We start from the raw sequence: 24,755 nt of genomic DNA, 5'->3' as shown, positions 1-24,755 counted from the left end.
ATTAATTAATTATTATGAACATGATCGACGTGAAATTATATCGCAATAAGAATTTATAGAAGTACTAGCTGTTGCCCACGACTTCGTCTGCGTTTGATTTTGTTTTTTGTCTAAGCCTTCAATGAGGGGTTTGCTGCTGTCTGTTGAGAAGTTCTGTCCTCTATCTCCAACCACAGTTTATGCAAAATTGAATACATATTATATATACATATATATATATATGTGTATAGTACAAAATAATTATTTAAATCGGTTATAATTTGTCGGAGTTATGGTGTAAAATCGTCAAACACTCATCCTCTCTCCCAAAGGAACCGAGCTTAATGTCGTCTTAAAAGTGTCCTATATTACTTCTAACATTTCCAAGAATAATATGTGTACACAGTTTCATGAGGATCAGTTAAGTAGTTTTTGCTTGAAAGCGTAACAAACAAACATACATTGACATTTATAATATGGCAGGTGATTTTGGACCTGCCAATGCACAAGTTTAAAGAATTTGTTAAAACACACTTATTACAGCGAGGTTACTATACAATTGATGATTTTTTTAATGACAAGGTTGCTTGGAAGCTTCCGGCTCCGCTTTCAGCTCTCACAAGATAGAAAAATGAATGTTAAAATGCAAAATGTAAATTGTTGATGTTGGAAAAGAGCAACTGCTGAGTTTCTTGCCGGCTTCTTCTCGGTAGAATCTGCCTTCCGAACCGGTGGTAGAATCACTACAAGCGGACAGACTTGACGTTTCAAAAGTGCTTATATTAGGCCTACTTGAAATAAATGAATTTTGAATTTTGAATTTGAATTTTGAATATTAGTAGGGATGTCAAAAATCACGCCTAAACCGTGCCGTTGCCTAAACTGAAATCATCAGTAAGCTTTTACCTGACATAGAGGGAGGAACACTTCACCAATTGAGTCATCTCTCGAGAAACGATCGTAGTCAAAAACGTGGAGGTGTAGTACCTGGAATAGATATATTAACATTTATGTTTTGTCTGGTTGCCTGGAAGAAATCACTAAAAGTGATAAGGCCTTAGTTACACAAATTTGAATGACTTGTACTTTTATTCTCTTATATTTTTTTATTTCTGTTTTGTTCTTGTGTGCAATAAAGTATTTTTGATTGATGCATTGATCTATACTAATAATGAAAATTAGCACAGTAACTGGCATTTTGTCTGTACATTGGCAAGTTAAAGTTCCTCTTGGTTTTGCATCTCTCCGCAAGCCCTCTCACATGGCATGCCAGTTATTACAAAAAAGAAGGAACTATGTTGTGCAATCTACTTGATTGCCTGATACCGGCATGCCAGTTAGCTTATAGAGATGAAACGGCACAAGCTGTTACGCAAGTGCGCCAGCTGCAGGCATGTTTTTTCGAGCCTTAAAAGCAGTTGCTTGATCGGGGCAACTCGCACATTAGCTCTCATTGTATATACAAGCCATTACCCGTAATAAAACGTAAGGATCCCTGAATTAAGAACATACGGAATCCGTAATATTGAAGCATAAAAACCACTCCACTTCAGTAGTGTTTGTCGAACAGGCGGTTAGTAACTTCGTTAATTTAGCAGTAGACAGTAATTATTTTACCTCTAATGTTCTAAGCGTTTACCATAAAATGAGGAAAATGGGAAAAGTTTGTGAGCTAACAACAATTCGCTTGTGTGAAGTGAGACGTGCTCGGGTGGAGGTGTCTCCTCTGTTTTTGGACACAATACACTGCATGCAATAATGGCTGAATGAGGATTCTGTATTTTCTTAATTTTGTGGTAAGAATACGCCCCTGTTGTGCGGCGAACAATAGGATCTGCCATATTGTGTGTAGCAAAACAAAAGGATTTCTTATATTACGCTTCTAAAGAGCTTTAAATCCTTTGTGGTACAATTTTGTGTAACACAGGGGATGTTCTTGGACCCTTATTTCGTTTTATGTCACGTATCAACGATATTTTTTACAACACTGTTTCTGTTTGCTGCCAATTACATTTCTTAATAATTATACTTTTAGAAAAAAACTCGTATATGAACGTCGAAAATACTCGTTATGTGTCTACTCGGCTTTTTAAGTGGGGTTTTTATAATTGCCGAGTACTCTATATAGAGCTTTTTTTGACAGAGCTCTTCAAGGGAAATACTAAAACCATGCTTATTTCTGCCGCTAAGCAGCATTGCTGTGGTGTGTTCCGGTCTCAAGGGCGTGGGTTCTGGTATAATTACAGGCACATGAGGCTTAATACCCACGCCTCAGAACACGTTGCAGGACGTGTTCCTTGCATGCTCTGCGAAGTATTGCTAGTTATTTTTTTTTTCTGCCAGATACATTTCTGAGAGTGTGCTCAGGAGCTATTCGATTTGGTTAAACCATCTTCTTTCTAACATCGAACTGCGAGGCACCGAAAGAATATGCACTGTTACGTTGTTGAAAAACCATCAACACGTACGAAGCGTTTTGCTTCTTCCTTTCTGATCCGCACCGCAAAGGCCTGGAATGCCCTCCCATCTTCCGGCTTCCCCGATACCTATAATCTGGGTACCTTCAAATAAAGAGTGAATAGGCATCTTCTAGGCAAGCCTGCTTCATCTTAGGCTGCATCATCACTTATCATCAGGTGTGATTGCAGTCAAGCACTTGTTTATATATTAAAAAAAAAAAAATATAGACGGTGGCTTCCACAGGTCTGTCAATTATTTGTACTCCAAAAAAGCCTTCTTAAAATAAGGTAGTAGTTAGACGGTTGTAACGTTAACAAATGCACGTCGAATTATGGTCGGTTAAAAATATATCTGAAGCCCAATCTTTTCTATTCATGTTGAAACCGATCCTAATATTATTTTCCTTCAAAAATTATTGTACATAAATCTCGTTCAAACAAAAACAATTTCAGACCAGCTGACGGTTTAGTTGAAGTAAGAGAATTGTGTACCGATTAGCATTATTAGATGTCAAAGTGTTAGTTTTTAAGTAAACAAACGTCAGTACGGCGTTGGTTTATCTCGAGTACACTAGATATGAGCTGAACTCAGAGCGTGACGGTTCAGCCTGACTTGTAGTAAGTACGGAAAAATCAAAAGAAGATTTTGGGTTTTCCTATTAGGATCTCAGAAGGTAACAGTTACGAGGTAACCGAGTCGTTAATTGGAGCAGCTCATTCTGTCTTGTTTTGTAAAGCGCTGAAGGTCTAGTGGGTAAAGCTTCCGCTTCTCTTCCGGGGCGATCGAGCACGATTCGGCACGCACATCTTACTTTTTGGAGCTATGTGCGTTTTTAATTAAATATCACTTGCTGTAATGGGGAAGGAAGACATAGTGAGGAAACCTGCATGCCTGAGAGTAGTCTATGATGTTCTCAAGGGAGTTGAATGTGTTGATAATGATGACTGAGTCTATGGTTTTACACTCTCAATTATACGAGATAGAGAGTCTGTGCCCAGCTGTGGGACAGACAATACAATGATGGCCTAATGGGCTGAACGTTCGCTCAATCAAAACGTGTACCAGGAGCGCATAGTTCTAAAGCACATACCCGACTTTGCAATTTCTGTATCGGGAAACCCTCGAAGTATAACGTCTCGTTCCATCGAGGGTTCAAGGTGCGACGTTTTATTTTCGTCTCCAGGCGATGCTTCTTGTCTGGTAGAAGAGTCACTCGGACGTAGGGGTCCGATGTCCCGCTTAGATCCTTTGCTGGAAGTTCCTTGCCCTGAGAACAATAAAAGTCAAATATTAATTATTGTAAATTATTTATACTACTGAACTATGAATTCAATGAATTCACAATTTATTTATTCTTGAAAGGTCTACTTTCGAAGAGGGATACTATTGACACTAGCAATAGGTAAGATCTTTTATGTAGCTCCAATGAGGGTGGTATGTTCAGAATTAAACAATTTGTTTTATGCACTTTACAATTGTCATTTGTAAGGTGCATATAAAATTAGGCTTTTTTAGTGGTTATAGCACCTATTCAAAAGGCAGATTCGACCGAGAAGAACCCGACAAGAAACTCAGCACCTAACATTTTTCAATATCAATACTTTTGAATTTAACATTCGGAGTTCCCCTTTCTTATTTGTAATAATTCCAAGCAACTATATTATAAAGAAAATAAACAACTATATATTAACCTCGACGGATTTGACACGTTATTTAAACTTATGTCCGAGATTAAGTCTGAGAAAAGTACCTGAGAGCTTTACCAGCAAAAGCCGATGAAATTGTTTGCAAAACTTAGAAACTTCGACGATTTCCAATGAAATATGAGAAACTGGATTTTGCCCGCGACATTATGTTTGTTTCATGGCTTACGAGTATCTATCTGCCTTTGTATTACTTTTATGGGTTAAAATTATGCTATGGTAGACTTCAGTTTGCAAGCTATGTTTAAGGCGTACAGATAACAAAGTGTTATACTTTATTAAATTTTTAATACTGCGAGAACGGTACTCGATTGCTATTTAAAGTATGCTATGCTTGTCTTCAGGATGCAAGCCTACTTTCATTAAGATTATTTAAGCGGTTGAGCCAAGTAAATGATAACATGGAAACAAAAACCTTTCCATTTTAGGTATCACAGTCAGTCCTCTATGCAGAGCATGCATGGAGATAGAGAAAACACCGAAACACGTAATGCTTAGTGGAGTAGCAGAAAAACTTTGGCTCATCAGTAACACTCCATGAAGCACTCGGTGATCTGGGCGGCCTGCTAAGGTGTTTGAGTGAGCTCGGCTGGCTGGAGTGATCCAGTGGGGAGCCACGAACTTATAACACACACACACCTACACACACGTATAACGGACGGTTTCGGGCAAATAACGACGCCGACAGACCCAGGAACGTAAAAAGATCAAGTCAAGTAAAGGCTTTCTTTTTAAATCGTGCCGGAATGTTTTCGCCGTGCTTTTTCTTAAAACCATTTAAAGTGGCATACCAGTGTAATGTGATGTACATGCACAAATGGCAAAGCCTGCCTCATAAATGGCGCAACCAAATAAAACAAGACTTTGAGGCCGACCGGCGTCGTGCTTTATTTTGTACTCGATGCCCATTTACAATGCTGTTTGAATTCGCAAATTTCCCGTGCTAGAGATTGAACCCGAGACCTCCCTCTCAAATCCACAACGCCTAACCAAAAAGCTGCATTGTAGTTCCACCACGCTATTTTAATCCAGTTTGGCGGGCTAAAGTAACGAATTCCGACTCTTATCTAGCGATTCCAGATCCTGATTTTCTAAACAATTATATTTATTATTATTATTGTTGATACTCTTTATTTGCACACAAAAAACAGAAGAAGAATAAAAAAACAAAGACAGATGCAGAATAGAAAAGGCGGCCTTATCGCTTGGTCGCGATCTCTGCCAGGCAACCTTAGGATTGGGAAAACAAAAGGATAATATAGACTGCAGGTTGTGCATAATTAAAAAAAAATACATACTAATAACTACATACAAATATATATAAAACTATGTTTCATAATTTCAAAGTAGGCAAATTCAAGAGCAAGAAATACATTTAAGCGTTTTATTTCTGAATGCTTAAATATCTTGGCAGTCTAATTAACATTGCTGATTGAGCAGTGAATTACATTTTAATTAAAACTCATAATTAAATATTTAGGTGTTCTCCTTTGCTAATTATACATTGTTAACTGTGCTAGTATATTTTTTTAAGTAAAACTTCTTAAGGCGCGACTAGGGAGTAAGTCTGTTTTTTTTTCTGACGATAGTAACGCGTCAGACGTCATCGTGTCGTTTGGCGCGTCGTCAGGCGTCGTCATACGTCAGAGTGTACTTAGTAGTGTGTAGTTTCCGCTATTTAAAAATAAAAATTTGGATTGGTTGTAAGTATATTTAATATACTCCACACTTCTTGACATATACGCCAGCTAATGGCAAATATCATAATCCATCAGGTTTTTTTATTTAATATGTGAAAGTGATATTAATGAATTTTAAATAGAATATAAAATGAAATAGTGAGTATTAAATGAAATGGCGGAGTCCCAGGAACATATTACTCTTTCATCAATAAATAATAATAAAGTTTTACTTCAATCGCGCCTTATATCATTTTTGTTGACCTTGTATAATTCTCCATTCCAATTCCAACTCGGATGGGCAGCGTTCGAGAAAATCTGTGATATCTTCTCGTCCAAAACCCCTCTTTGCCTGAAGGACAAAGTCTACAAACTCTTATACATAAAGCTGAAAAGTTTGTTTTTTTACTTGAACGCGATGATTTTAGGAACTACATTTGGTTTGAAAAGTTATTTCAGTTTAGATAGCCCATTTACCGAGGAAAGCTATAGGCTATATATTATCACGCTAAGACCAATGGGAGCATAGCAACAATGAAGAATGTTTCAAAACCGAGTTTTTTTTCCTTTTGCAAGCTTCCGCTACGTGCGCTGCGTAGACGGTTAACGTTTCGTTAAAATCATGTATGACAAAGTTGTTTCCCATTAAAAGTTCTAAAAAAGTCCGAGACAGCATATTATGTCTAACTGTTAAGGTTGACTTATACGTGGACGAAGTTGCGAGGGACCGCTAGTAACTTATGGCTCTGAAACGTGGTCGCTTACTATGGGTCTGATAAGAAGGCCCTGGGTCACTTAGCGGGCGATGGAGATAGCAATACGTGGAGTAACTCTACGGGGTCAAATTAGGAATGAGAAGATCTGCGAATAACCAGAGTTACAGACATATCAATGTTTTTGTACCTATTTTTTGATCGAAGTTCCGGTAGAAGTTAACTGGTTAACATCGTCGCGTAAGAAAAAGCGTTATGCCCCCTCAATGGCAGTTGCGAGTGGTTCATAAAAGATAATTTGCTTTTTATTTATAGCTCTTAGTTTCATGGAAAATCAAAACTGCGCAGCGTAATATCAAAACTGTTTCAACTCAAGAACTTCCATCATCGTTATTAAAAACCCATTTATGGCCCTCTACAGGGTACGAGTCTCCTCCCAGAATGAGAAGAAAAAATGAGAAATCATAAATTTACATATTTTTTTTTTGAAATAATCTAGTTTCTGTAAGTTATAAGTAATAATAATTACAAACTAAAATTAATATAAACAGCGTGTCCCAAAAATTGGTCTTGACGTCTGGTGACCGAAGTGTAATTTTTGGTACTTTGAATTAGCAATTCAAAGGGGCAATAGAGCCAGCATTTTGGGTACCATGCCCATAAGTGAACAGTTAGACGGCTTATATTTATTGTAAACATTAGTTTTAGTTTGAACATTTTTAATTTTTTTCATTTTATACAAAGTGCCGTTCTTAGTGCCGGTCAGGTTGATGAACCTGAGGTTTAAGCCCCATGGGCTACGGCAACCGCAATAAAGCAATGCTTGGCAGCAGAAATAAGCACAGTGGTAGTACTTCCCCAGACGAGTTCTGTCCAAAAAAGTAATAGACAACTACTAAAACATTATAATTATAATTATTGTATTACATTATGTAGTACTTTATATTCAAGCTCAATTAACTCTTAACTACGACCTCATTCGTAGATATTACCTTATTAAGATTTTATCACTTACGGACCATGTCAGATTGGATCAGAAATACAAAACCTTTTTCTTTGATCGTTCGCTTTATTATGAGCTCGTGACATTTGCTCGTTATTTGTTTCGTGTATTTCATAAGTTTTTATACGTGTATCAGTGCGTTAATTATTGCAAGCTAGCGGTTTCCCCGACTTCCTCCACCACATTTGTAATACATAAAAAATTCAAATACAAACTTTTATCCGCTGTTCTGCGCCATCGAGGAATTTATGTAGAGATATCCAGATTTAAAATTACAACTTCATAAATATATGAGTATCTTCTATCTTTCAACCTCCATTAACATCTATAAATGTAAATGTGTTTGTATTGTTGTATTTATAGCGAGATTATTTCTTAGCCTTTTATATTTTATATGAAAGAGTCTCAAATTTCTTGGACCCAGCTCACGAGATTACCGCGATGTGGAGTCAACAGTCATTGTTCCGATAGTTGTTACAGTCAAGAATGGTCTTCTCGCGAAAAGCTTCGACCAATATCTTAAGAAGCTTTCCCTTGTTGGATCAAGGTTCGTATACAGAAAGAAGTAATTCTTGAAACACCACGTGCTGTGAGTAGGTTCTACACTCTGAAGCCCTGACCGCCGGTTGCTTGGGTACTTCAAAAGCCCCGCAAGCGGAAGAGGGGTTTTTATATAAATTTAATATAAATATATATAATATCCCTACTAATATTATAAATGTCAATGTAAGTTTGTTTGTTACGCTTTCACGCAAAAACTACTAAACCGATCATCCTGAAACTTTGTACACATATTCTTTGTTGAAGATAGAGGACAGAACTCCTCAGCGAACAGTAGCAAACCCCTCATTTAAGGCTTAGCGATACTGAATTCTTTAAATTTTTTTAAGATGTACAACTAAATTTAATGCCACATCAAAAACAAAATCATACGTAGGCGAAGTCGAATCATTCGAAGTCGCGGGCAACAGCTAGTAAATATATATTACGGCCTTATTATTTCTGCATGTAAACATACCCGTAGTATCGCTTTTCATCGATGATGAGGACAAGTTTTTCTACAGTAATTATTTAGGAATCGACCAACTGTCAGAAGTTATGGATAGAAAACCATCGCCTGTAAACAGAGAAAAACTTCGCAGGCAATTTCCACTTTAGCTCATGTCGTTTCGGTTTTGATTCTTGGGTCGTAACAAAAAAAAAAGCATTAAATAGTTTTTGTTTTTAGATTTACTGACTCTCTGAATATTACCGAGTTCTCCTTAGGGCGCAATTAGACGGTTCGTTTAACGAGAACCATTCCTTGCCTTGGAGAATACGCTAGTCGATCAGTACGATCATAATCATTAATACCTTAATCTGTTTAACTATATATACCTACTGTCTTTCTTTTGGGATTAAGGTCTGCACTCGATAGGAATATAAATAATGGCATGTCATTGGTCAAATTAGGAGGAGGTATTCTTTTCGCAATCCCTCAGTGCCTGAAGACAAAAGTCTTCGAACAGTGCGTGTTGCCAGTGATGACCTATGGCTCTGAAACATGGTCGTTAACTATGGGCCTCATAAGAAGGCTCAGAGTCACTCAGCGGGCGATGGAGAGAGCTATGCTCAGAGTATCTCTACGTGATCAAATCAGAAATGTGGAGATTCGTAGAAGAACCAGAGTTACCGACATAGCTCAACGAGTCGTGAAGCTGAAGTGGCAATGGGCCGGGCACATATTTCGGAGAAAGGATGGACGTTGGGGTCCCAAGGTGCTGGAATGGCAGCCCCGAACTGGTAAGCGCAGCGTTGGTCGGCCCCCAACGAGGTGCACAGACGACATTAAGCGCGTCGCAGGTAGCCGCTGGATCCAAGCGGCTCAGAACCGTGGAACTTGGAACTCCCTACAAAAGACCTATGTCCAGCAGTGGTCTATCGGTTGATGTGATGATGATGATTCTTTTCGCCATGTATTTTTTAAGATTACCGATTTCTCCTTTTACTAAGGACCGAATTGGCAAATTCTAAAAGATTTATTTCATTGTCATAAAGTTTCTACACTGTTTGTTATCAATTCTCCAACAGAAATCTATTAATAATTTAGGTTTGTGAGTTTTAAATGAAACCTAATGACTTAAAAAAAAAAATAGCACGCCTGAAATGAAAATTTATACCATAATATTTTATTATGTTATACAACGTGTAAATGAAAACCGAGGCTTTAGAAGTACATTATAGCCTGTCTCTGAGACTTATCTGTGAACGCTAATAGTTTTTGAGTAAACCACTGCCATAGTTTTTACTGAAAGAAATCAGATACAGCCCTAACATCAATTGCAAAATTAAAATCAAGTGGCTACTGCCACTTTATTATGTACGCGTCTCGTAGCGTAAGTACTATGCGCGTGTCGTTCTTTTATCTTCAATAGGGTTGCCATAAGTAAACACTTAGAATGTTTTAAATTCGTTTGTATGGAAATATGCTCTTTGATTTATACTTTTATAGGGTTCCTTATGAAATATCCTTGTGCACCCTTCAACAGTATTTCGTAATTCGGTTACACGTTGTATGTACAATGTTTTAACAATCATAGAAAATAGTGACCTTGCGCAGCATCAGTCTGTATTTAGACAAACATTTTTATTGCGTAAGTATGTCTGTTTGTTTGTTTAATACATATGTTCGGCTCAACCATTGCAACGACATTGATGAAATTTTGCACATTTAAAGCTTCAGCCTGGAGATGGATATAAAATACTTTTATTTCGGGGTAACTTGTAAATGTATTTTTAATAACGTTCCCGAAGGATTTACTAAAAGCTTTTGTTACCTATGCACAGCTGCAAATTTAAACTGATCTCGGCGAAATTTTGCGATAAGAGAGCTGGCATCCTGGTTATGGGCATAGAATACCTTTTATCCCGAGAAGCTAAAGGTTTCCATAGGATTTACAAAACTGTAAAACTAACCAAAGCTAAGACACAAATAATTATTAAGTTTTAGTACATTTGCACTTACTTGTATGATCCTCAAAATAAGCGTCGTGTTCTGGAAATCGTACTCCAGCGAGAAGTGTATTTGCCCCACGTTCTCCGAGGGCTCCGAGTTGTCGATGTACATGTCCACCAGAGATATCGACCGGTTCTGAAGGAACGCCATCTGTTAGCCAGAGCGGTGAACGATTTACTAGGCGCATTTACAACGCGCCTATGATTTATAGGCAATTAAAGTTAACACAATTTAATGGGAGACGACCAATATTTCTAAATATTAAGCTGGCGTATAAAGCTGCTTAGGGTATTCGAGTCCTAGAACTTAAAAAGCGTTTTTTGTACTCAATTTATTTTAAGAACGAAATAATGATTGGAGTTTCATTCGTGAAAAAGCTCACTTTAGTAATACGTGAGAACGGTATGAGAAAACTAAATTAAGTAGCCATTAATAATTAGATAATTTTTTGTGTGAGCGAACAGTGGGTTTACTGACCGCTCGTTTGATCTCGCACTTAGAAGCAAATTATCTATTGAAAAATATTCAAGTGCGTCGAGAAATATTTGTCGTCATGAACTATGGTCTTTGTTCTGTCTATTATAATATGTTTTTTTTTATAAAAAGTCAAAAGATCCTTTCAAGGCATAGTCGTAAATCTACAGAGGAGTCCATCCACAAAAATTTGCGGTGAAATCGTAATTTATTGATTTTTTATTTATAATAAATATAATATGCTGAGTTACGGTATACCTTAAAGGAGAATGATATTTACTTTTATGGTAGCCATATTACTGTTTTATTTTTGCATCAAAATTTTTAGCATCGAAATTAGCTTTTTATTTTGGGAAATCACGATGCAAAAATAGCAGAACGGCATAAACTGTATTAATAAATAGCTGTAATGCTAAATTGCATTAATTTAAAATGTCACCTGTAGTACATTAAAAAGTAAATGAAATAAAAATTAATATTAAGTACCTGCAATACTATATCAAAAAAAAAATTGATACAATAGAAATAAATGAAAAATTGTTTGTTTCTGAAAGTTGTCAATATATACGAGTATGTACAATGTACATATATATAAATATGTTAGAGGATGTAATGTACTATTAAGTGATTTATGTCAAATGTATCTTACACGGTATTTATTAATACAGACTATATTAATTATGTTTCTAACTAATAAGGCTTTCTCGTATGCGGTTAGTTAGTAAGAAAATAATATACTTTGTAGGTAAGTACTGTTTTACCAAAATTGTCAAAATGATCCTTGTGGCCATGTACTGCAATACAAAGCAACAATTTAGGCTACTTTGTATACAAAATATCTTGTATCTAGTAGATTTATTACGTCATTTGAATTCATGCATCTATTGCTATAATAATCTTCTAGGTACAAAAGTTGTGGTACGAAATTTTCGTTTGTCAACCTGGTTAGTCGAGGTTGACAAACAATCCTCCAAACAAAACTCCTTTACAATTGGTATTTTAATACTAATGTAGTTTCATATTAAAATGAGAGATTTCAGCACTACTTCGTGTTATATGCAAATATTATTATAAATTCTTGGTAAATAAACTTTTTGTTTAATATGCTAAGCTAGGCTAATCTACGTATGTATGAATATCGTTTACTACTATTTATATACAAAATGTTCTGAACTCAATGGAAATCGTAATACGATTATTTAAATCAGTATCTAACTTGTGAGTTTTGGCATATGAATTAGATATTATGTAAAATGGAAGTGTAAATCAAACCTTTCAAAAATGTCACAATAATCGAATTCGCTTGCGAAATTTTATTCATTGGGTAATACTTTATTTAATGGGTAAAAAAAAATTCAGATATGTCTTCTTTGCCATTGGTTGCCTGGAAGAAATCCGCTGTCCGTTAAGGCCGCCAAATTCTATACGTTGTTTTGTTATACTTTTCTTTTTTTATGTACTTTTTGTGGTGTTAAAAGTAAATTCAAAAACCGATGTACTCGAATTTCAATTTAAACATTTACTCTATTCATCTGGTAGTAAAAGTAAAAATTAATTATAAAATATTATTTCTAGTGAAAATTACAAAGCACTTTTAATTGCCATTCTAACTTACACAGGCAAAAGTTGCTGTGTCATCGAGTTAACAATAATTAAGTATTCAACATGAAAATGAAAATGAAATACCCTTCCAGAATAATTATAAATTTCTCTATCTATCAAACTTGTATCATTAGTAACAATAGTTAACAATAATAATTGCTGAATAACTTAAGCAGGAGTTATTAATTTATTATTATTTAATTTAACGTTTTCGTAAAATTTAGTGAAAGATCATTTTGAAAGATATTTATAGAATGAAAACAAAACACTATTGTGAGAAACAATTGACAAAGTGTAGTTAAAAACAAATTAATGCGATAATGTCAAAGCTTAGTTTTTGGTTCATTGATATAAATATAATAAGACATGTTTTTATTTGCCCTTTTATTTGCCGAATGAATTTAACCGTCACTACACAATTCTTCCTAATAGTTAACTATTTGAAAATAGAGTTCCATAGATAATAAATAATTGTGCGCAGATACATTTTTAAAACGGCATATTTTATCAGTAAATGCATATCAATTACAGATGTAGAAAGCGCAGTATTAAAAAGTATTATTTACCCTGAATTTTTTCAGGAAATCTCTTTGTAAAATGTACTTCTTTCTGAACGTTAAGATAAGGCTGAAAGGAAATTTCTTGCTCAGATTATGCTGAATGCTTGCTTGTATTTAACTGAATGTTACATTTAACTTTTAATCAACAATTTAAAGTGAAAAATATTGAAAAACTTTCCGACAAACCTAAATAAGCTCAGCATTTACTCATTAAAAAGATGGAAATTTAAAATTACACCTCGAATTGCAAATAAAATACAATTTAAGAGCTCATTTATCTGGAACCACGCGGACCGATTAGGGGTTTTAATAGCTACAATTTATGTCCATTTGCCTATAAAATTCCGGCCTGAATTTGAAATTTGGGAGCACAATCTCTTAAGCTGATAATAATTATGACGGAGAATGTCTCTTTTGTACATTGTGCTTTAACCTTTGATAAAGATTAACATTTTCTCTGTTGGTTTTCACGACGGAAATCGTTTGAAATTGAAAATTTGTTCACCTGTTATAAAATTAATAAATTATTAATTGGGTGCTATTGCATTATAGGTAAAAGATGTGCGAATATTTATATATTAACTTGTAGTTTTCTAATTGTGATTAAAAGTACAATATAAAATTTGAAAAATGATTCAACTTGAAATATGATTATGCATTTGAAATATGTTCACTGTGAAAATTACGATAGTTGCGTTAACATTCCAAAATCTTGGTGCTCTGTGCTACTCGTATATTAATGTTAGATTTTAAAGTATTTTAAAGTATGATTAATTTATCTATTGTCATTATGGTTATACCCCTATAAGATTTGCCTACTTAAAGGTAGGTTTTTGCAAGGCCATTGTGATTTGTGCTATTTAATACTAAATAGATGCAAAACTAGAACTAATTTGAGTGAAATAACGTTATACGTATTGTTTTAGTTATCTTTTTATCTGTGAAAATGTGAGATATTTAAGTATTTTCACTCCAGTTCTATCAAGGTGTTTATTGTGTTAGCTTTAAGTTACGCTAAAGCATTCTTTTGCTATTTGAAAACTGATAAAACTTGAAAGCAAGCTCTAAATCTATGTAGCTTGAAATCATAAGCATTTTTGTGTTATTAAAAAATCTTCAAAGAAAATTATAAAAAGCTTCACTCTATTTTTATTTTTTATTTTCATAGTTTTATCTATTTTTTCCGTATACAACCTCTTCTACCTACCATGTTTGAAGAAGATAGCATGGAAAAAGAATCCACAGTTTAGAAATGTTTATAAACTATAAAAAAAGGAGGTATAAAAGCTAGAAAGGGATAGATTCCTAATAATCTTAAATTTACACTTTTCACTTTTCAAAAACACTTATTTCTACGGACAATCGCGACAAACTGAATATGAGTGCGTGCATGTCTCATTATAATATTTGTTATTATTTAACGTCATTATTGGTTGATCGTGATTTACCAATATAATCTCCATAATCCTCGTGAATAACACAAACCGGTACAGATATAAGATTTATATATATTAGAAAACTTCTAAGGTAAATAACATATATTTCAAACATGGAAAATAGTTAATGAAAAACAATTGTTCACTGAAATCTCACCTGGTTGTCAAAGCTAACGCAGTTTGAGATGGTAACGGGCTAACCTCTTTGGAAATTGTTGTTTAACTCACACCCACATCATCGTACCGGAACGTTAAATAGCGTAATGGTGGCACGCCCTCTTCGGTAGGGTGATAACTAGCCACGACCGAAGCCTCCCTTACTTAGAAATTATAAATTCTAAATCACCTCTGCCACGGATCGAATTCCCATCCCATATAACGCTCATTGCTGCACCAGGGAGGTCGTCAAAACAACGAATATTAAAAACGAGCCGTAAAACCTAATTAAACTATTAGGATATTGTTAAAATCTATAATTTTAAGACTAAGATAAGTTTTGGGTTGCTTCGGGATGCAGAATGTAAGATAACAATTAATTTGTAAGAACACGCTGAACTAAAGAAATATCAGTCTGATTTAGTCAGTAGCCAATGTCTCGAGAAAGTTTATAGGCTTTTTAACATAAGGCTGCGATCCTTAGGAGCCAAACAAACGTTTTGAGAATATTAAATAACCTTTACTTCAATATATACATATTACTGCTTAATGTCCGAGTATATACTGGTAGCGATAAATCTTTTTCTGTAATAAACGATATTATGGCGATAGACAATTTTAGGAGCAAGGGTGGTTTTCCGATACTAAAGCGATGCTATTTTTTAAATAACGAAGATAGCTGTCATAAATAGCCTTTAGTCCACTGCTGGACTAAAGGACGGCATGGAAGCATGACGGCAGATCAGAATACAGTTGTCACCACCATGCCTCTTGCCACGCTTTCGACTAAGGACAGCACAACATAACGGGCAGCAGTGTTTTTGTGTTACTAATACCACTACGATCACCAACCCGACCCGTGATTATGGCCAATTCCAACCTGTGACCATCAGTAGCCTGTGATAGGCTACTGATGAATACTCCGAGCATCTTCTTCTTATGAAACCCATAGTATTTTAATACATATATAGGCATAGTTTCCGGGTGGTCCCATTTAAATTTTATCGAAAACGATCGAGCTTTTTTAAAACAATCAACAATATTGTAACCCAAAGTAGCAAATTTTGCCTAGTTCATTATTTGGCATGCGCTGAAAAACGTATTGATGATAAATAAAATAAGTACTACATGTTTAAAGTACTCATTATTACCCACAAAAAAGTTCATGAGGAAATATTTATATTACGTTTGTGTTCTGAAATTTAATTAGATCGCCTGTAGAAACAAAAGCTTGTTACACTCGTATCGCAGAATAAATGATCCTTATTCAAATAAACAATTTTATCATCAAGAGTATATTAGTACCATTAAAATACTTTTTAATTCATTTCAAAGTTATCATGAGTATAAAAAATTCTATGTTGAAGTCGGTTTTATTTTTAAATTTAAGAATAATTAATTAATAGTGCTAAATGAATAGTGCTACTCGAACAGACAATCCTATGAGAATGTCATTTTATGTATTCGTTTTAGTAATACCGTAGTAACTACCTCAAAATGCTTCAACACCGAAGCGTTAAAATAGCGAGATAGCTTAAAGACTACGGTGGACAATGGCCTTGTGCCGCTAGAGTTGTGGTCATCTCTCGTTAATAAGTAACAAATTGTATCGAGATTCTCGTGTATCGTATAAAACTTCTAGTCCTTTGTCGTCTTTGTGTTGTACTGACAACTTCATTAATGACCTTTTTGTACTGAACTATATTTAGTGTTTTGTTTTTGTGTATATATTTTATTTATTAAGGACACTAACAATATACATGTTTACCATATGCAGTAATGATCTTGTACAATATTCTACCCTTATATGTACATCGATAACAAGGGACTATGACATTCACAAAAATTAATAATAATGACATGTAAACACAGCGAAAATAATCATAAAGATAGGAAGGAATAGGTGTTCTGTATGTAATATCTATCTTAAGGGATATGGCCTATATACAATAAATCCCTACTAATATTATAAATGATAATGTAAGTTTGTTTGTAACGCTTTCACGCGAAAACTACTGAACCGATCTTCATGAAACTTTTTATACATATTCTTGGAGGTATTAATATAGTATACTTTAAATTGAAAAAAAAACTTACGTAAGATAAAAAAATGTTAGTAAACAAAACTTAAAATCTCATATATTATAGGTGTAGACTATGTAGCAGTACGCTGCCTCCCAAAGTTACGCGGGCGAAGCCGCAGGGCACATCTAGTACTAATATATTTCCTTTACCGTTGGAGCAAGTGATATTTTAATTGCTTAGAACGCACATAAGTTACAAAAGTTAGAGGTGCGTGGGATTCGAACTCACCCCCCACTGGGCTATCACCACTTTAATATATTTTTTAAATAAACAACAGGATCGATTTTAATATGGTTCTATTTTTGTTTATGTGTCGAGACGAATTGAGAAGCTATTTATTGTTACTCTTTCGTCCTACTTGCCAAAGCGTAGAATTATTAATTTTACGCCCGTTTGCCTACTATTATTTTTGTTCGTTAGGGTATACTCTTTTAAAACGGCGGCAATTTCATATTTAAACCGCTATTATTAATATAATTATAGCCCGACAAGCCGTATCGAAGAAGCATGGGGGGTCCTGTGCTCTAAAAACATCTCTTCTGTGGGATAGGACGCCGGTACCCAGCTGCAGGACTCTAATAGGTTAAGGATAAATGAATAAGATCATAAGAAACAATGCAATAAGTGAATGTAAGGCATTTGGAAGTACATATTAACGTATCTAGGATAATACAAAGACCGACCCGCAGTTAAAAGTAAGTTAGTGTTCCAATAAAAAAGTTCTAAGCAATATTCTTCAGACGTTTCGCGATTGATTTTGAGCTCAGCCCTGTAATAAATAATTCAGGAGACGTCAATAAACGGGTAAATGAGGGAAACGGCATTTTATAGACGTTTCCACAGCGGCGTAAACAAAAAATAAATCCCTTTTGGTAAGCTTTTTACTAATAAAGAAACCCGAGTGAGGCGCGCAAAACATTTTGCTTGTACTCTTTTCGATAACTAACGATGTTCAACTTAAATAGTATATAATAATAATAATAATAATAATAATTTCATTTATTTGCATTAAACATGGGTTACATAATATATGGTAAATAGTTACAAAATAAAATTGATCCAAACATGTTTTGCCATAAAGGCGTGCAAAATTTTTTAAGTATACAAATCTATTCAATTAGGCTATTTATTTTTATATTTAAGATTAATCCATTTAGTTTCAGTTTTAATAGTAAAATTAGGTAGATATCAACTTCTTACTATAATAACTTGTTACATTTAAAAAAATTTTTATTCCACTTTTTTAACTCTTGATTGCGATCTTACCAGGTGATAAGTGTTGATGCAGTCTAAAATTATTTATTTATTTATTGATACTCTTTATTTGTACACCACTCAGAAAAACGAGAAAAAAAAGAACAAACACATGAAGAATGAAGCAGGATACAAAAGGCATATAGCGATCTCTTTGAATGATTTATTTGATGAGAAAAAAAAATCCTATTCTAATATTAAGGATTATTTAAACGATAAAAAAGCTTGGGTGTGAATTGCTCTAGCTTCATAGCTTAATATAAATTTACTGGAAGATGGTGATAACAAAAAAATAAATTTACCCGGCTAAGTTTGTTGTGGGCTCTATTTAGACCATAGCGCGTTTGGAACCCTCGTAGCTTTAGATTTAAGTTGGCGAACGAAGTTATCACCATCCCGTTACAATTATGTAAACAAATATGTATGAACGCTTCATAAGTGCCTGTGATAGGCCTACATGAATAAAGAAATTTTGAATTTGAATTTGAATTTGATGATGGCAGAGGCCAGGCAAGGATTAGGAAAACTAAAAAGAAAAACGAATAGTTGGGGTACACTATTAAGAATAAGATTGTCATTGGGTCATTTATGTCGTAGAACCGATGACCGTTGGGGCTTACATGTTCTGGAGTGAAGACCACAGACCAAAGGCTCAGTGTGGGACGACCCTCATCCAGATAGACAGATGCCCTTAAAAGGTAGCTGGACGCGACTGGATGAGAAAGGCAGAGGCCTATGTCCACCAGTGGACGCATGCGGTCTGATGATGATGATGATCAAGTATATTTTGTGTATCATTCGCCATAGTAGCAAGATAGGTACACTTACTTTTTACTCATTTTACTTGGGACTTGAAAATATTTATTTCAAGTCATTACAGTTAATTGGAAATTTCTTTAAGAAAAATATTTACGTCTTAGGTTGGCTGAAAGAGATTGCTATGTAGCGATAAACTCCCAAAAATTATAAATTGTTTATGGTTTTTCTCTATAATGTACAAATACCGTAAAAGTGTGTGCATTAATTCAAATAAGAGATACAGTATTATGACGCCTTTGATCTAGTGTTAAACGCCGGAGTCGTCTAGATAGCGTCACAACAGTACGCAGAGTATATATAGGTACCTTACTACTGAAGCCCAAGCGGATCCTTCTGGGTTTCCCGCTCCAGCCCACTCAATTGCTCTTTATTCACGGCTCCGTCGGACATCATAATGACTTATGATCATTACTCTGTGGTAATACTGGTCGCGCAACAGTGAAAAGGCGTTCTAAATTCAAAAAGCCTTTGTTCAGTCCCCTCCTTGCAGAGACGCCATAATTAGTTCTTGAAGAAAAGAGGAATGTTTACAATTTATCTATCTATTATCAGCAGTTTTCGGATGCCAAACTCTCTCATAGGAAAGAGATTTTTGAACCATAGACCCACCAAGCTATTCTATTATGGGTTAGCGGGCTTGATTTTCATCACATTTTTATGACAATTATAATAAAGGACAGTTTAACGTGCTGTTGGAGTCATGGAGGCGTAGTCATTTCTCAATCTGAGCATTTCTAAACAGAAAAACTAATAAGAACAACTACAATCCTAACCCGGACATCAAACCCCGGACCACATGATCGATTCGGGATGTAGGTAAAAACTACATTTTTAAATGACAATGCGTGATGTTATGATAAAGAGAACACACAGTGGGCTTCTACTTGGATCAGGGCACCCTCGTAACTGAAGCCTAATATGTTTTAACTTTTTAAGTGTACAGCAGACTGCTGTTATCTACATCACCTCACTACAATGTAAAAATTTGTATATACGCTTTAAAAGTTAGTTAATTACACTAAACGCCTTTTATACGTATATTTAATTCATAAAATACTGGGTTGGGCTGATCTAGAATAAAAAATCTAAATAAATTTAGACTGATCTCACATGATAGAAATATTTTAAAACTTGTTAAACAGTAACATTAGGTTATAAAAGAGCAATCTACTGAGTTTCTTGCCGAATCCTCTCAGTAGAATTTGCCTTTCGAACCGGTAGAAGAGACATGGCAAACGGACTGACTTGACGTTTCAAAAGTGCTTATAAGCTAGGCCTAATTGAATTTTAATTTTAAATAAACAATAGACTTTTGACAAACATATGTTCTTCTGTGTTTACATAAGTTCTTATTCTTTAATATGATTTCAACAAGATATACTATATTGTATATCTGCATGAAATTAGGTCAACATCATTAAGGTTTGGGAAGATACAGTTCCTCTAAGATGCGGATTTCATAGTTTAGGGGTCGGGATTCCAGAGATTCATTTCTACTGAGTTTTCTAGTTCCATTTTCTAATAAAATTCATTTTCTATAAAATCTATTAAGTTATTCTGAGAGATAAATATATTTTATTCTAGTCCATATTTATGACTAAATAGTAATCCGCTGAAGGTACACGATTAGGTAAAGTTTAATTCTACGGAAAGTAAGTTACCTTTATCGCAAATTTTCAGTAAGGTTTTCTTAGTTATTTGTTAAGCGATTACACCGCCAATTATAAGTCGATTTTGATGATTCATTTATCCAATACCTCAGAGGTACCCATTTTAATTTGGTGAAGATCTATTGTAAGGACCCCTGAAAAATCGAGGGAACTATACAATACTAAACATTACACGGGTTGCGCTTCGATTATAATAGGCAAGCAATTTGGGCTCGTCACAATATTATTAAGGAACTGATGGTGAATTGCCGGGAGGATTCCAGGATAATTTTTTGTAGGCAACATTTCCTAAATGTAATATATAATCGTTTTTCTTTTTAGTTTTCCTAACTTTGCCTGGCAGAGATCGCTACTTAAGGTCACCTTTTGTTTCCTCCTTCATTCTTCATCTGTTTGTTCTTTTTTTTCTCGTCTTTCTGAGTTGTGTACAAATAAAGAGTATAAATAAATAAAACGAACGAATAAGTTTGGCCATCCAAAGGGGCAATAGTTTTACATAGATTATTTGGGTTATATTCATAAAACAAATGTGAAAGAAATAAAAATTATAACAATAAATAAAAAATAAAATCAATAAATTTACGCTTTTATGATATGATATTTGTATGGTATGACATAAATGAAGGTTAAATTCGGACCTCCGAATTTCTGCCTCTATATACAAAGTTATTCTATCTACGGTACATATAAGGTTACGTATTTCAGTCGCTAAGGTATTAATTACTTGTTTATATGCGGGACAGGCTGTAATTAAGTTCACAATTGCCTTATAATATAATAATTCCTAGACAGTACATGTAATTATGCTGATACTTGGAACTTTTTGGGCAGAACTTAATTCTCCAGAGATATTAAAATATAATAAACACAACTGGTATCTATCCATACTAAAACTTTAAATGTGATTATGAATTTTTCTTTACCCGGAGTTTTTACCCGGCGTAAAATCAGGTTAAATATTACTAAGGCATTTAAAAATATAGCATTTGTCAACGATCCAAGGCTACACAGCTTAACCGATCTGTGCAACATTTGGAATATTTATAGATTGACGGCCGATTGGCGCCTTGGGCAGCGAACCTGCTTTTTGAGTCCTGTTGAGGGTTCGATTCCCACAACTGGCTACCATCGAACCGCGATGCACCGTATGGATCTGCATCCCTACGTGTACGAGGGCCGCGGGCGCGTACGAGGCGCATTGCATTTTCGTTTCTGATTCGCACCGCAAGGATCTGGAATACCTATCCAGCTTACATTTTCCCCAGTATCTACAATATGAGTACTTTTAAATCAAGAGTGATGCCTATCTTCTAGGCAAGCGCGCTCCAGGCTGCATCATCAGTTACCATTAGGTGTGATTGCAGTCAAGCGCTCTTCTATAAACATTAAAAAAAACTGGAAAATGTTTGTTTTTGTGTTTGTGTTCATGAATGTTTTTCTGTGTCTCGGTGTTTACCTGTGTATTATAAGTATTTATATATATCAATCAAACAAAAAAATCATCAGTCATCTTAGTACCTATAACACGAGCTACGTTTAACTTTAGGGCTAGATAGCGATGTGTGAATTGCTGTAGAATATTTATTTATTTAAAACTTGCATCTGAAGATGGACGAAAGGACAAATAAAAATAATTCATACCTTGAGCTAAATTATTTTAGTTGAGCCAAACATAAATAACGAATAAAGAGACCACATACACTAGCGCTTTTGTAATATTACTTTAAATAAAAAAGCCTTCCGTCTCTATGTTGTAGAGACCTAAAATACAAAAAGACTAAATTAATGACGGACCCTTAGAAGTTTTAATGGAAGGCGGTATTAGAAATATGAGTTATATAGGCCATTTGCAACAAAAACAGGGCGTTACATTAATCATATAGACCTAAATTTTGTCTCGAATTTATATCCATTTCATTATGGCAGTTTAGTAAAAGGGACCCAATTATTCTATTGTTTGGTTTTGCGTTATTTTCTTGAGAGTATTTTCTGCTAATAAGTTTCATTTGCTACTAGCCGTTTTCAGTGATTGCGACGGCGAGCTTATCAACATTTATACTACACAAACTCTAACTAACCGCGACGCATCGCCCGCCTTACAGGGTTGAAGCACGTTGTTAATATTTTTTTCATCTATAACTATAAATTGCTTTGCCCTGGCTGTACTCAAAAATTAAAACTAAAGCTAAGCACCGTAGAGGTGTTACAAGAAAGATTTTTTACATTCTACCCCTTACTGGTTTGATATTTTACAATCTATGAACTTGGTATTTTCGCTTTCTGTTAAAAATAAATAAGAATCTTTCAATTCCCATTGATAGTTTTATTACAGACTAATAATCCCGTTCAGACAATACCACACATAATTCCCCATAATCCTTGTGTAAAACGATATGCACTAGTGAAAAGTAGCTTGCATGTTGCAAAGTGTATTTACGAGATAATCTTAGTTTACCGATTCAACTACAATTTATCAAATAGGTGCCTCACCTTTTTTAGATTATCTGAGCTCACAAGGGTTTGTGCAGAACGATAATCAAACAGTGCGAATAAATTTTAATTAAATATCATCCTTATCCAATTCAAATAGAGTTTAAAACGTTATGGGAGATAGAAAGAAATAAAATTTGAAACCTTCCTACAATTCTAGGTGAAAAGGTAACCCAAGGTATATAGATGGTGAATTATAACATGAATCTAATTAGTTTGGGGCCACCCAGGGCCTGCCTCAAATGGCGTCACAAACATTTGCGCAACTCGATTTGAACATCTCATATTTACATAATTGCTAGCTCATTTTCCCTGGAACTCCCATTACTCAAACGCAAACGGGAATGATATTAAATTATTCATTCCTGTGTACAGACGCGTACATCTGATAATACAAGCATATTATGTTTGTTACAAAGCTCATGTTTTAGTCAGCAATAATAACAGGAAATACTACTAATACCTACTGAGCTACTGAATTGACCAGATACAATTTCAGTACTTACCATATCAACATTCTAACCATTATCGGTCCACTGCAGGGCACGGCCCCCCACCCACGATTAGAAGAGGTCCTTGTTGTGGGAAAAGACCCGTCTCAACTCTCATTGTGGAAGGGGAGTTTCAGTACGCAACGTTGCAATTTGCAACTTCTTATTTTAAAATATTTCTTTTCAATTTCTTTATTTCTCGAACTACCGCCAACTCCGAGTAATAAACAAATTGGATTTTAATTTCAATTTATAACAAAAAAAAATTTATAGTTGTTACCAGTGCCGAGAAGGCCAAGAGCCGTAAATATGATTACCTGGATAGCAGCTTCATTTTTGTGCCTCTTGGAGTAGAGACTTTGGGACCGTGGGGCCCGGAGGCAAGAGCTCTTTTCAAAGAATTATCGAAAAGGGTTTGACCGGAACCGGTGATTCTAGAGCGGGCAACGAATTAGTTTGGCCATCCAAAGGGGCAATGCTGCCAGCATCGTAGGAACTGTGCCTAGCTGCGGTGGTTTCGAGGACGTTTTAGATTTTATTTAGTTTTAAATAGTTTATTTTAGGTTATATTTATAACTTAAATTTAAATGAAGATAAAAATAATTAAAAAAATGATAAAGTACATTATATGCGTGTGTGTCAAATACATGGTGTATTTTGTGTAATGTTGTTTTTATTGATTTAATATAGTTTTGTGAGATGAATGTAAATAGCAGTCTGCACCTTATCTATATGACCTAAAGTGTGAAATTGTATACATCTCCATCCCCGCAATTTTCGTAAAAACACAAAGTTTTTGCTTCACGTATTAATATATAGATATTTTCATTGTGTTTGGTGTACAATAAAATTTATTTTCATTTCATTTCATTTACATAGATTATTCAAAAATTCAAAAAAAAAACTAAATTCATTAATTTCAAGTAGGCCCAGTTTATAAGCATTTTGAAACGTCAAGTCAGTCTGTTTGTAGTGACTCTACCACCGGAGAAGAGCCGGCAAGAAACTCAGCAGATTGCCATTTTTCAACATCATGTTATAGTTTACAATCTTTTAAATTCACTATCTTGTGAGAGATGAGAGCTGAGTCTGCTTCCAAGCAGCCTCGTCGTTAAGAAATTCATCAAATGTATTAATATTTTTTTTTTAAATATATATATATCTGCAATCAGTAAGTATTAATATA

At 34.7% G+C, this 24,755-nt stretch overlaps 1 protein-coding gene across 3 annotated transcripts in view; it reads right to left on the bottom strand.

Annotated features, from left to right (window-relative positions):
* LOC120627971 (synaptotagmin-7) overlaps nucleotides 1–24,755 on the bottom strand; it is a 429,893-nt gene that overhangs the window by 8,660 nt on the left and 396,478 nt on the right. For 2 of the 3 annotated variants that reach the window (XM_039896112.1, XM_039896111.1), the window contains 4 exons: nucleotides 14,363–14,371; nucleotides 10,542–10,667; nucleotides 3,530–3,706; nucleotides 886–966 (listed from right to left, as the gene is read on the bottom strand). In XM_039896112.1, coding sequence (XP_039752046.1) covers nucleotides 886–966; nucleotides 3,530–3,706; nucleotides 10,542–10,667; nucleotides 14,363–14,371 — 393 coding nt within the window. The other variant, XM_039896113.1, reaches the window with a different exon arrangement.

The sequence above is a fragment of the Pararge aegeria genome, chromosome 12, assembly GCF_905163445.1.
Source record: "Pararge aegeria chromosome 12, ilParAegt1.1, whole genome shotgun sequence".
NCBI classification, from domain to species: Eukaryota; Metazoa; Arthropoda; class Insecta; order Lepidoptera; family Nymphalidae; genus Pararge; species Pararge aegeria.
Note: the sequence above shows the minus strand (reverse complement) of the source record. Positions and strands in the feature narration are given on the sequence as shown.